Here is a 14,261-nt window from a genome sequence, read left to right on the forward strand (position 1 = left end):
GTAATAAGTAATGACAAACCAAAACGACTTTAACACGAGTGGTCAGATTCTGACATTTGAAGAATCAAAGTACAAAATAACTTGAGACCAATCAATCCAAGCCAATGTATCAAGAGCATTCCAATTAGTTAAGGGCAAAATATATTTGGTAGCATTTAATAAACAGTTTGACACAGATAAACAAATGCTGGATTACAGTTGTACTTTAAGACAAAGGCACTTAACGCATTAACACAGAGATTCAGTGAAACCACAAGACTGAAGCACATTAGAACTCATGTGGAAGATTTTTTTGTTGTTGTTTAATTTTCAGTTTGTACTTTGAAGCCAACAATTTATTTTTACAAAAAATAATAATAATAATAAAAAAAAAACCCAAACAAATCAAGTGTTATTTTTATACTGTAAAAAGAGTTGCATGATGAAGCCCTCAGGTTAGCTGGGCAGAGCATTGCATAATTAGCAAAACAGACATCAACACAAGTAAAAACAATAGATTCAAGTAAAAAGTCATATCACAATGAAGTCACATTAAAGCCTTTAGGGCAATTCTCAGAAATTAAGACATCTGCTGGGTTGCACATGTGGTTAGAGGAGTCAAACTAAGCCCATGGGACTGGTTCTTGTAAGAAAAACAAAAAGGTGAGAACACTGTAATCTACATCAGGGCATTGTTTGTGCGAAGCAATATCGCTGACAAGATTTAGAGAATTAAGATAACTTCAAATTTGTATTGAAATGTATGACATCAATGATCATAGTAGAAATGTTTGTGACAGAAAGCCTGACATTTCCCTGACAACCAGATTTATGTCTCTACATGTATGGACACAAACTGATATTATTGGTCCTTTTTTGTGTGTAACTCCTCTGCTATACATAAAGCCTGCTGAATTATATTAATTTGCTTTCTTATCGCTGGTGGAATCACTGGCAGCTGTGTCATAATGGCACTTCTCCACGCATCGTCTTGGGAACCATCCCCTCACACGATCTCCTGCTGACAGCACAAAGTAGGACAATGTCATACATTGAGTAGTGATCAGGAATAAAAAAAAATGTAATTGACAACTACACCAGCAACTTTAATGAAAAAAAGAAAAAAGAGAGCACCAAATACCCCTCGGCCTTCGGGATGCTACCTGATAATCATATAATATAGGAAACCGTGGGAAATTGGCACCTATGATGCGTGAGCCCCACTATTTCAGTCGTCACAAAAAAACCCCTGCTAAAACCAGGTGGTTAGTGTGTACTCCAAGTTCAAAATCAGTAACAACTGTGAAAGTTGTGTAATGTGTACCCAGCTTTACCTTTCCAGCAGATATCTTGCAAAATCTTTGCTTGAAATTTCTTTAATTTTTAGTCTGAGTTCTGGCTGCCTAGGCTTACCAAGTGTTGATTTGTTTATGCCTCAATTTTATGTTGCTCCCGCAATTCAAGGTTCACTGTGTTTCTTCAGCTAAATAAGACCCCCCCCCCCCCATGTGATCTAAGATGTTGCCACAGAAACTGTGTCTTGGCATCTTGTCACTGTATTTTAACTTACAAGGGTCAAAATCCTAAAATGTGTTCAGACAAAGTGAATTTTGATCATATTGGCGATATAACATTTTAGAACCTTTAGCTGAATACTAAAACAACATTACAGTGATGCACAACAAAATGCTTTTTATGACTTGACTGGTTAAAAAAAAAAATCTAAAAGGGACTATACCTTCAAACATGAGGGAACTAAAAAATGTATTGTTCATGTTTTCAATGACTTTTTTTGTTTTTTACTTATTTTTTATTGACAGAAAGAAGTAGTAACGAACAAAGAAACTGGTACACAGTTACTCGGGCAGGGGGCGCCTCAAAGAGTCTAGATATCTTAGCAAACAGTTACTCATCCATGTTCTTTTTGTCGATTTATAGTGGTGGTGTCCTCTTCTTGTCTTCTATAATCAGTCCATTTCCTCCATTTAATCTCGAATTGTTGTTCTTGCAATCTCAGTTTGTGTGTAAATTTCTCCATTATAAAAATTTCTTCCACAGTGCACCGCCACTGCTCCTCGGTCGGTGGCTCTGGTTTGTACCATAGTCTTGTAATTGTTTTTTTGCTTGTCGACAGCAATACCTTTACAAGATATTCATCCTTTTTTTAAATTATGTTTTGTGTTAAATTCCCTAAGTAGAACATCTTGAATGTTTTTGGTATTTTGTAACCTATTACCTTTTGTAGGCATTGCCATATTTTATCCCAATACCCTTTTATCTTTTGGCAGGCCCAAAATATGTGGGTATGGTCTGCATCTATATGCCCACATGCTCTCCAGCACTGTTGCTGTGTAGATACCATTACGTTTCTGAGCTTTGGAGTTATGAAGAACCTAACCATATTCTTCCAATTGAATTCCCTCCAGATCCTGGAGCTAGTGGATGTGTGTTTTACAGATACTCTGCCATTCCTCCTCAGTTATTTCTTCGTTCAGTTCCTTTTCCCACTTGTCCTTAATATACAGAGAGGAGGATTTGTTGCACAACATCAAGTTTCTATATAAAGCTGAGATTACTCTACATTTTTCTCCTTTGTATGCTTTCCGGAATACCTCAATAATTTCATTGTTAGTGGCCACTTTTATCTCTTTCTCATAGTAATCCCTTATTTGCAGGTATCGATATTGGTCATTTTGTTCTAGTCTGAATCTATCCCGTAGCTTTTCAAAACTCTGTAGTCTGTCCTGATCCATCATTGTGCATAACGCTGTAATTCCTTTTTGTGACCATTGTTTAAACCCTTCATCATATATCCCTGGGATAAATCTATCATCGAATGCAAACCAGCTCAAAATCTGTTTTTCTTTCTCCAACTTGTACCTTTCACAGACAGTGTTCCATATTTCAATTGTGTTTATGGTTACTGCGTCCAGTTGGTTACGCAGTTTTCTTAATAATCCTCTATCTGCAATTAGATTTCGTACCCCAGTATGTGTCATGGCCATTTCTATACTTTTCCATTTTGCCCAATATTTATCATTACACCAGTATATCAAGGGTTTGATTTGTGCAGCGTAAAAATATTCCTGAATACTTGGCAAAGCCAATCCTCCTTTGTCTTTAGGGAGCTGCAGAGTTTTATACCTAATCCTAGCTTTCTTTCCACCCCATATGAACCTTGAAATCCACTTATCCCATTCCACAAACTGCTTCTGTGGGATTGCTACTGGCAGGGACTGGAACATGTATAGAAGTCTTGGGAGAATATTTATCTTTATTGTTTCTATTCTTGAAGTGAAGTCCAGGGCATTAGCAGACCATCTCCCCAGGTCCCTCTTAATTTCTTGATTTATTTTGGTATAATTTGCCTCATACAATTTATCCAGCCCTTTTGTGATATTTACACCCAGATATTTTATTTATTTGGCATTCCACTTGAGCTTATAAGGGCCCTTTATTTCTTGGGATGGATTGTAATTAAATTACAAGATCTGTGTTTTTGTGACGTTTATCTTGTATCCTGAGTATTTCCCATAGCTTTCTAATAGCTTTATTATTTTTGGGAAGCTTTCATTGGGTTGTTTTAAAAATATGAGTATATCATCCGCAAATAGCCCTATCTTATGTTCCTCATCTCTTATTTTTACCCCTTTAATTTCTTCCTCCTGCCTGATCAGCTGGGCCAAAGGCTCAATAAACAATGCAAAGAGGCCTGGGGAGAGGCCACAGCCCTGTCTTGTCCCTCTCTCCAAATTGAATCGTTTTGCCAAACTGCTATTTACTTTAATCCTTGCTGTGGGTTCTTGATATATTGCTCTAATGCAATCCACAGATTTTTCAATGAACCCAAATTTCCTCAATATTTTATAAAGAAATAGTCAATTCACACTATCAAAGGCCTTTTCAGCGTCAATGCTTACTAGAATTGCACTTTCTTGGTTCGTTTGTATATTTTCTATGACATGTAGCGTTTTTCTGATATTGTCCTGTGCTTGTCTTTCTTTAATGAAGCCAGTTTGGTCTTCGTCAATTAGGTCTGGGAGAAATGTTTCCAATCTTTTTGCGATAATTGAGGTGTAGAGTTTGTAGTCAACATTTAAAAGTGATATAGGCCTGTAGTTGTGGCAATGCTCCTTATCTTTACCTTCCTTCAAGATTATGGAGATAATGGCCTCTTTCCATGAGGGAGGGATTTTGCCTGTGTAAGACTGTAATTGATAGAGTCCTGTAGTAGTGGGATTAGCTCTTCCTTAAATATTTTATAGAAGGAAGCCCCCAGTCCATCAGATCCTGGTGATTTACCTGATTTTGTACGGCTGATTGCTTTTTTAATCTCTTCTGCTGTGATCTCAGAGGTCAATATGGCATTCTGCTTTGTACCTATTGCTGGTAAGTCCAGATTTCTAAGAAACTCCTCCATATGCTTTTCTTCTACGAGGGTTGGTTCTGAATATAATTGACGATAATAATCCTCAAATATTTTTTCTATTTTTTCTTGTTCGTAAAAAATTGTATTAGTTACCGGGTCCCTTATTTTATATATATTGGCCAATTCTTGTTGTTTCCTTAGGCGTCTGGCTATGGATTTAGTGGCCTTAGTAAGTCTGTTTAGTGAACCTTGCTTTCTTCTCTACCTCTTCCAACAAAATATCATCTATTTTCCCCTTAATTTCTTTCATCCGATTAATTATTTCTGAATCTTGTGTTTGCTTGTGTTGTTTTTCCAACTCTTTTAATTTTCCAATTTGTTCTTGATATGTTTCCATTCTGGTTCTTTTTACATATGCTGTATATGATATCAGCCTCCCTCTAATTACTGGTTTCAGGGCGTCCCATAAAATGGTTGAGTCTACCATCCCATTATCATTTTCCTTCTTATATCTAATAATTTCTTCTTTTAGTTCCCCGACTAGCCCCTTGTTGTTCAATATACCTTCATTGAGCCTCCATATTGTTTCCTTTCTCTTATTATTCATGGTAATTTTTAGGAAGACTGCATTGTGGTCTGAGATGTCAGCTACTCCTATCCTGCACTCCCTCACTCTGTGAACATCTCTCTTGGCCATTAAAAAATAATCAATTCTGGAGTACACATCATGTGGGGCTGAGTAGTGGGTGTAGTCCCGATCAAATGGGTGGAATTCTCACCATACATCAAGTAGGTCCATTTCTGACAACAACGTATTCATGTACTTATTAATCTGTCGTTTGCCCTCCTTAGTACTTGTTTTGTCCAGCCTGTAGTTCAGTACTACATTGAAGTCCCCACTGCACACCAATATACCTTCTGTCTCCGCATTTATAAGGTCAATGACTTTTTGACCTTCCAACTATTAGTTCTAAATGAGCATAATGAGCTTGAGTTTCCGAAGTGTCCTAATTCATCCAAAGATGCTGAAAATATGGCTTGATTTTTTCATTGTCTTTTCAAAAGACAGAGCGGCAACATCAAGACAGACAGAGGGGAACAAAATGTATTCATAAAATAATAAAAGCATCTGTAATTGTGTCACTTATTATTATTATTTTTTTTTTTTACCTCTCATTTGCTCCTCACTCAAAAGTTTGTCTCCATACATCCACCATCTAAATGGAGGAAAAACATGTGATAATTTATACAGGTGAAAATGTTTCATCTATTATTTATGCAGTCACACCTTAGGCAACAGACCAACCATCTGTGTTCGAAAACATACGCCAGTGCTCATGATCACTGTGGAGGAACTCACTTGGTGCCACGTGTAGCCAGGATAGTGTCTCCTTTGCTGAGGGGGATCCTTGGCTCTTCAGTACAGGGGGTTCTGAAAAATGTTTGGAGACCCTTGCTAAGAGGGCAGCAAGCTCCGTTATAGTCTTCCACTGCCTGGTACTGGACCTGCTGGGAAAGGCAAACAAGACACATGGTTACTCTGCTGCTCTGAACACAACCAAAACATTAAAGTCATGTTGTCTTTAAAGCTACAGCTTGTAGGACTTAGTGTCAACTAGTGGTGAGGTGGCAGATTGCATTATGCTGTCGTCAATCACAACGATGTTCCCCTTCACTTTTTCACTTCTTACAGCCAAGCAAGTACTAACAGAGACCTGAATGAGTTAATCAGTTTGTGGTAGAGCAGGGAGAGATGGAAAATGTGGAGGTAAGGTGATACTTGAGGACCATTGTTCTAAAGCAAAATATGTGAGTGACTGGTATGAATGACATCATAATGAATTTCAATTTTTCAATTTATAACATGCCAAATCACAACAAAAGTTGTCTCAAGGCACCTCATACAAAACAGTTCAAAATCAAAATTAAATGAGTAAATTAATAGATGCAAATACGCAATTAAAAGACAAGTAAAAGAATAAAAGATTAAAAAAATAAAAGATATTCATAAGAAAGGAGGCAAAAATACCTTTTTATTCTTGACTTAAAAATGTTCACGAAATCGACTGCCTCACAGTCGCAGGGGAGACTGTTTCATACAGCGGATGCACGATAAGGAAGGCTCTTGACCCACTGACTTCTTCTTCACCCTAGGTACACACAGTAGTCCCGCATCCTGTGATCGCAAAACCCAGGCCAGTATGTAGGGTTTACCAAATCGGCCAGGTAAGAAGACCCCAGTCCCATGAACAATTTATAGGTAGCAGCAAGACCTTAAATTTCTGCTCTACAGAGACAGGAAGCCAGTGTAAATAAAGTCATACATAGTCAAAAAACATCATACAGATGTAGATTAACTTGTACATTCATAGCATGGTGTGTAGAGTGCACAGCACCTGTATCAGCCCTCTGATGCCCAGAATGGATTATTGAAGGTTTTCACGTTTGAGGTCAATCCACCTCATGAGTACCAAAGTGACAATCAACACCACTCATTTGCTACAACAATTGTAGTGGTACTTACACTTCTAACTCGTTTGTCAGCTTTCTGCTTCAGCTGCTCAATCTGTTTAAAGAAAGAAAAACAAAATGCGTTGCTGCTCAATGCATCATTCTTATTGCCAAAAAAAAAAAAAAATGATAACAGATGTGTATGCATTACACAGCTTACAGTTAAGGTGTGCTGGTGACACTTTGGATGGACTGCCCATTCAATGCCATCACCCTTGGGTGTCCCCGACCAGGTGAAAACTTGCTTGAAGTTCGTCCACGCTTGCCAAGATCATAAGGGAAGATGAACTCCTCTCCTGTTTGGTAGTGCTGAATTCGGTCTTTGGCCTGGTGAAACAGAAATAAAATGTCAGTGTGTGGTAGTCAGCTTTAAACACCCTTTTTAGTTTGATTATCAGCAAACACATACACAGGATCTTTGCAGATTGGCTGTCTGAAAATGGTATTAGAGACAGGGTGAAGAGCTTCGATTATCTGGAGGATCTCCAAGTACATCAGCTGCTCCCTTGCATTGAAACAAGCCAGTTTGAATTAGTCTGAGAATCTCCTTGGATGCATTTCCAAGCAGGTCCAGTTGGGAGTAGGATTTAGGGTAGACCCCGGATGGGACAGAGGATACAGCACATCTCATCCGGCTTGAAAGCACCCAGCAGCCCCCAGGAGAAAACAAAAGCTATGGCTGGGAGAAAGACATTCAGGCTGCCTATTTTATAGCAGCCTTCAACGGAATCTTATGATCTTGGAATTTCTGGCGTTTGACTGGAGTGTGTGTGTGTCTGTCAAAGAAACACCACCACAGAAATTCCTCCTCATTAAATCGGGAAAGTCTTATGACCTTTGACATCCGCATATGACATCACTCCCCACAATGTCAGTAAAGGTTGTGCAGCACACTCTGGACAAAGCAATCACATCTCTCCATGAAATTCTTTGCTCTTCTGTTTCTTCAGTTAAGTTAAACACATCTGTTTATGAGCGTTTGATGTTTGTCTGAAAGTGACAAATCGTAGAGGCAGCCATGTTTTTTCCCCATTTTGCGTATCAAACATGCAGAGGTTGAAAATGATGGAACTTGAGTGCAGACTTCCAAGGTACATGGAATGCAGCATTACTTTGCTTGTCAAGTACGCTGTGGAAAATTGATGAATGGAAGAGAGGCAACATTTTAAATAAAAAAAAATGGGATTTGGGCATGTTACTTCGAAAAGATCATCTAGTTTCAATATTTTAGGAAGCCTTGGGGAAAAAAAAAAAATAAAGATGCACATGCTGACCTTTTCCTCGATCCAGGCCTCAATCGAGGTCTTATTTCGAAGGATGACTTTCATCTGAAAAGGACGCACTTGTTAAAAAAATGTTCAAATACAAAATGAAACTTTATTTATTACAAGAAGGAAATATCAAAATATTCTACATTTAAAAAAAAAAAAAAAAAATCTAAACCTTGTTGTATCTTATATAGGCTACATGTAATGATAATATGACAGTTATGTTTGAAGAATCTAATAATGAAAAATTTGCAATTTGAGTGTCAACTGATCTCAGCTAAAAATATACAGTCGGCATTTATATATTTTTTTAAACAACCATTACTCATGTAAATAAATCTTCAACAGCTCCTCCAAATATTATATTTATTTGTTGTCATGTTGGCGCATTGATCAACAGAACTTTCAGTCTGGATGTTCCCAATATCTGTTTTGTACTTAAAAATAAATAAATGCACAGTTCACTTATAAAATTTCCAGATATATGTGAGGTTTACAAGATACAAAGCACATAGATCTTGTGAAATGTATACCTGCCGCTTTCATGACTTGGCAAATTCATAAGGAAATGTTCCTGTTAAACATCAGATCTCTCAGCCAACACATTTTGCAAATGACACAATGCTCTCTTAATGGAAACCTTACCTGTATGCAAAACAGCATGCCGACAGCAATCGTGGTGCCCAGTGCCAAGCCTAAAGCAAATAGTGTGGCAGCAAAGGCAGGCACGCTAAAGGGCATGAGAGGTTGGAAACTGCGCACAGCGCTCATGTTGATTTTGACAGTGCTCCACCCAAATGAGATCTGTAAATAAAAAAATAATAATAATACAAAGCTCGAAGTGTGTAGCGATGTATATTTAGATACACTTGGTCAACTGCTCATTAAAGCAATTGTCTAATCGGCGAATCGTGTCGCTGAAACTCAATGCAATTAGGCATGTAGACATGTTCAAGAGAATCTGCTGAAGTTCAAAGGAAGGATCAAAATGGGGAGGAAAGGTGATTTAAGTGACTTTTAACGTGGCATGGTTGTTGGTGCCAGACACGCTGGTTTGCATATTGTACAAATTCTCAATTTATTACAACATATCTAGAGTCTACAGAGAATGGTCTGAAGAAGCAGAAACATCCAATGAACAGTGGTTCTCTGGGCGAAAATGTCTTAATGAAGGCAGACACTACAGAAAAATGGCCAGACTGGTTCAAGGAGACAGAAAGGCAGCAGTAACAAACACCACTCATTACGACCAAAGTACAATCTCTCATTGCACAACATGTCAATCCTTGAAGCAGATGGGCTACAGTAGCAGGTGTCTGCACCAGTTGCTGTTTCCTGTCTGGTAAGAATAGAAAACCCAGGCAACAGTGGGCATCAGCTCACCAAAATTAGACCATCAAAAGACTGGGAACATTGCTGGGTCTGCTGACCTTCAATTTCTGCATTCAGATATTTGGGTAAGATGTACAGCAGTGTTCAGAATAATAGTAGTGCTATGTGACTAAAAAGATTAATCCAGGTTTTGAGTATATTTCTTATTGTTACATGGGAAACAAGAAACCAGTAGATTCAGTAGATTCTCACAAATCCAACAAGACCAAGCATTCATGATATACACACTCTTAGCCCAATTTCGTAGCCTTATTAGTAAAAAAAAGTAGAAAAGGGGGTGTTCACAATAATAGTAGTGTGGCATTCAGTCAGTGAGTTCGTCAATTTTGTGGAACAAGCAGGTGTGAATCAGGTGTCCCCTATGTAAGGATGACCAGCACCTGTTGAACATGCCTTTCTCTTTGAAAGCCTGAGCAAATGGGACATTCAAGACATTGTTCAGAAGAACAGTGTAGTTTGATTAAAATGTTGATAGGAGAGGGGAAAACCTATACGCAGGTGCAAAACATTCATCTACAATGATCTCCAATGCTTTAAATGGACAAAAAAAAAAAAAAAAAACAGAGACGCGTGGAAGAAAACGAAAACAACCATCAAAATGGATAGATGAATAACCAGAATGGCAAAGGCTCACCCACTGATCAGCTCCAGGATGATCAAAGACAGTTTGGAGTTACCTGTAAGTGCTGTGACAGTTAGAAGACACCTGTGTGAAGCTAATTTATTTGCAAGAATCCTCCGCAAAGTCCCTCTGTTAAATAAAAGACGGGCAGTGCAGAAGAGGTTACAATTTGCCAAAGAACACATCAACTGGCCTAAAACGAAATGGAGGAATATTTTGTGGACTGATGAGAGTAAAACTGTTCTTTTTGGGTCCAAGGGTCGCAGACAGTTTGTGAGACGACCCCTAAACTCTGAATTCAAGCCACAGTTCACAGTAAAGACAGTGAAGCATGGTGGTGCAAGCATCATGATATGGGCATGTTTCTCCTACTATGGTGTTGGGCCTATATATCGCATACCAGGTATCATGGATCAGTTTGGATATGTCAAAATACTTGAAGAGGTCATGTTGCCTTATGCTGACGAGGACATGCCCTTGAAATGGGTGTTTCAAGAAGACAATGACCCAAAGCACACTAGTAAACAAGCAAAATCTTGGTTCCAGACCAACAAAATTAATGCCTTGTAGATGTGAAGAAATTATGAAAAACTGTGGTTATACAACTAAATACTAGTTTAGTGATTCACAGGATTGCTAAAAAAGCAGTTTGAACATAAGTTTTGAGTTTGTAGCGTCAACAGCAGATGCTACTATTATTGTGAACACCCCCTTTTCTACTTCTTTTTTTTTTTTACTAATAGCCCAATTTCATAGCCTTAAGAGTGTGCATATCATGAATGCTTGGTCTTGTTGGATTTGTGAGAATCTACTGAATCTACTGGTACCTTGTTTCCCGTGTAATAATAAGAAATATACTCAAACCTGGATTAATGGTTTTAGTCACATAGCACTACTATTATTCTGAACACTACTGTAGGTGCAAACAATACTGTAAGAAAACACAAATCCATTCTCCATTGTATCAAAAATTAATGCAGGTGATGGCTGGGTAATAGTATGGCAACTGCGTGATGCCAACTTTCAATATGGACCAAAATCTCTAAGCGGTATTCCAACACCTTGCTGAATCTTGAGGCAAAAGGAGGGCCAACCTGGTACTAGCAAGGTGTATCGAAGGAAGTGGCTACTTAGTACATGTTTCAGACAGTGAAGTCAGTCTGAAAACACATTGAATAATGCTTCTTTTGCTCTGTAAGAAATGGGTTAAGGAAATTACAAACCCTCTCATAGAGCTGAGTGTACATGGTCATAATGAAAATGATGGCAGCGTGCAAGCAGCCCATTGGAGCCAGCAGCAGGAAGCTTGTGAAGTAGGCATGGTTCTGGTGGCCACAGCAGTTGTTGATCCAAGGGCAGTGATGGTCCATCTTCATCACACACCTGAGACAGAGGAAGAGGGTTTGAAGGGATTAACAGATTCTTTGTAAAGACAAGGGGACCTACCTTAATTTATGGCACATGATCTAAAGCGCACAGTGCACGTGAATTTGGGACATATCCAACTTTGCCATTGACAAGGATTGTATTTAGTCAGTCATGGGTGTATTTTTTGGCATAACATGCAATTAACTAATTAACCTGTGACCTGTCATCTTTAAGAGCAAGGGTACGATGGAACCTAGTCCACTGCTATTTAGACAGCAGATGTGACAGGTTTTCTGCTAAGTTTCAATGCTTAAACCACTGGGTGTTAAACATTTTATTTCAACTTTGTTGGGCATTAGCAAAATCTAAGGTGGTATAAAAAGAATGATCTCAAGAATGTTCACACTCACATTAAATCAACACACTAGTCAAATGCTTTTGTTGAAACAATCTATCATTATCAGTAAATATAGGTAGTTACCTGTTACACTTTCGACAATGGTGGGATCTGGGAGCCTTATGTCCTTGGCATACTCTACAGAACTGTAGGTACTGGATGTCCTGGAGTTTATCCTGTTAAAGAATGAACAAAGACATGACAAAATCTGGAGTAAATTGTTTCTACTAGTATCTTATTATTACAGTGGTGCTATAAAGTATGTGGATCATTGGGGTTTTCCACATTTCTTTTATGACATCAAATCAATTAAAAACAAACCCAAAAACAGGCAGCGTAACTGCAGAAAGTTTTACATAATGAAGCCTGATTTTTTTAATGTCATAAAAATAACAATGTGCAAAAGCCAGATGGTTCACATAGTTTGTGGAAAAACTGGAAACTCTGGGTGGGTGGGGTGCAGCTGCGGGCTTTGCCTTTGTTTCATGCAATGTAAATGAAAATTGATACATTTTAGAAAATTCTGTAGCCTCATTGAGGTCCTTACTGGTTTCCAGCCAAGAGGGATGTATCCAGGCCCAACAAACATCGCATTGAAGTAGTTGTACAGGATAAGAACAGTCCAGTTGATGAGCATGATGAAGTTGATGCTGCCTCCTTTAGTGTCTAACGGCCAATACCAGATGATGGAGTCCAGAATTGCCATCGTGGAGCATATAGCAATGACAGACAGTGCTATGATTGGACCCCAGTGGAACAATCGCCGAACCTCACGGAGGTTCTCAAATGTCACCAAAGATGACAGGAAGTTCATTTTCCCCCAAAAGTCAGTACTAAGTTTTTCCTGTCAAGATCCTGAAATGTAGTGACTCAGCTTCAGGGTGTTAATTTTTCTCACTGCTATCTGGAAGAGTAAACAGTGTAGACAATGTACATATTTTTTCTTGTTTCCTGGCTACCCAAGAATTAGCCAGGTCTTCAGTCAGCTGGGCTCGAGTTGTCCCATTATTTCTTGTAATCAGCAGCATCGTCCCTTGCCAATCTTGGGATCACACTATCCTTGCAGCAGACTCAAATTCCCCATCTAAGAGAGACAGAGTCAAAACCCCAATTACAGTCCTGGCTAGAATTATTGATACTACTAGTATTTTAAGTAGAGAATTTAAAGGCTGTAAAGAAATAAATGTAAGTTAAAGAATTCACTATAATAAAATATTGAATAAAACAAGAAAAAAAAAAAACAACAACCCAGTACTGAACAAGAACAAAATTGATTTTAATTTCACATACTGAAATTAAAAAAGTAGACATAAAATGACATAAAATGTTATTGGCACCAATTATTCATAAGGTTACAGTTAACTATATCTTTCATGGCCAGTAAAAAAATTAATAATAAATAAATAAATCAGGGGATAGATACCTGAACATTTCCAAGTGAATCTGTGTGAGGGCAACATTTCAATTATTACAGAATATCAACAGTATGGCACTCCATGCTAAATCTAAAGTATCTAGTTCTCAAAAATTGAGGGATTGTGCAAGAAGACTAGTGAGGGAAGCACCAAGACACCCAGGGCAATTCTGAAAGAGTTATTCTCTGTTTTTGGTAGATTTATGCAATGTAATTTTTTCCATACTGCATCTCTTTAAGTGTTTTGAATGACAACAATAATAATCTCAAATCTTACAGGCTTCTACGACTGGAGAAACTGGGCATAGTGCAACTTTTTGTCTGGATATTTAAGTGATCCCAGACTCAACCTTTCATTTAAACTGTCAATGATAATGTTGAAATAACAGAATATGGCATGGAAGTAGGACCTGGAATGATTTTCCTTTTAATTGTGAACCAAATGCATCAACTCAGAATAACTAAACTACATGAAATTCATGAACACTGAAAAGTATTTCAAAAAACACAGCTAAAGCTTGTAGAATATTTTGAAAATCAGGGTAAAATATCAATAACATACCCTATAGTAAAAACGTCACACATACTGTTCACACATCTTTAACACATCCACAGTGTCTTTTTTCCCATGACAAAAGTTTACATTAAACTCATAGCACAATATTCCATGGGGAAAAAAAAGCTCAACTCTCATTACGTTGGACATCCGACTGGTCAAGATTTCAAACCCCTTTTTCTTAATGTTATACACCACATTATTAATTTATTTAAAAAAAAATACATTTTATTTAGCAATAGACACACTTGACAGCAACACGAGTATGTCAGACAGGTAACTTATGGTGACATAATTAGCTAGCTAATTATTTCACACTGCCTTAAGACTTCAATTTCTTTTCAAACCACAAAATTATAATAAATTTAGCTGAGGCGATTAATCC

At 37.9% G+C, this 14,261-nt stretch overlaps 1 protein-coding gene across 1 annotated transcript; it reads right to left on the reverse strand.

Moving 5' to 3' along the window:
- Nucleotides 1–91: 91 nt before the first annotated feature.
- On the reverse strand, nt 92–12,747 carry zdhhc6 (zinc finger DHHC-type palmitoyltransferase 6). The gene is given in 11 exon segments (XM_034193698.1): nt 92–1,000; nt 5,519–5,565; nt 5,709–5,854; nt 6,873–6,914; nt 7,020–7,120; nt 7,123–7,186; nt 8,134–8,187; nt 8,773–8,931; nt 11,365–11,524; nt 11,991–12,082; nt 12,454–12,747. Coding segments are annotated over 11 exon segments (1,233 nt in total). The 5' UTR covers nt 12,721–12,747; the 3' UTR covers nt 92–899.
- Between the last annotated feature and the right edge of the window lie 1,514 nt (nt 12,748–14,261).

This window comes from Thalassophryne amazonica, chromosome 18 (assembly GCF_902500255.1).
Source record: "Thalassophryne amazonica chromosome 18, fThaAma1.1, whole genome shotgun sequence".
NCBI classification, from domain to species: Eukaryota; Metazoa; Chordata; class Actinopteri; order Batrachoidiformes; family Batrachoididae; genus Thalassophryne; species Thalassophryne amazonica.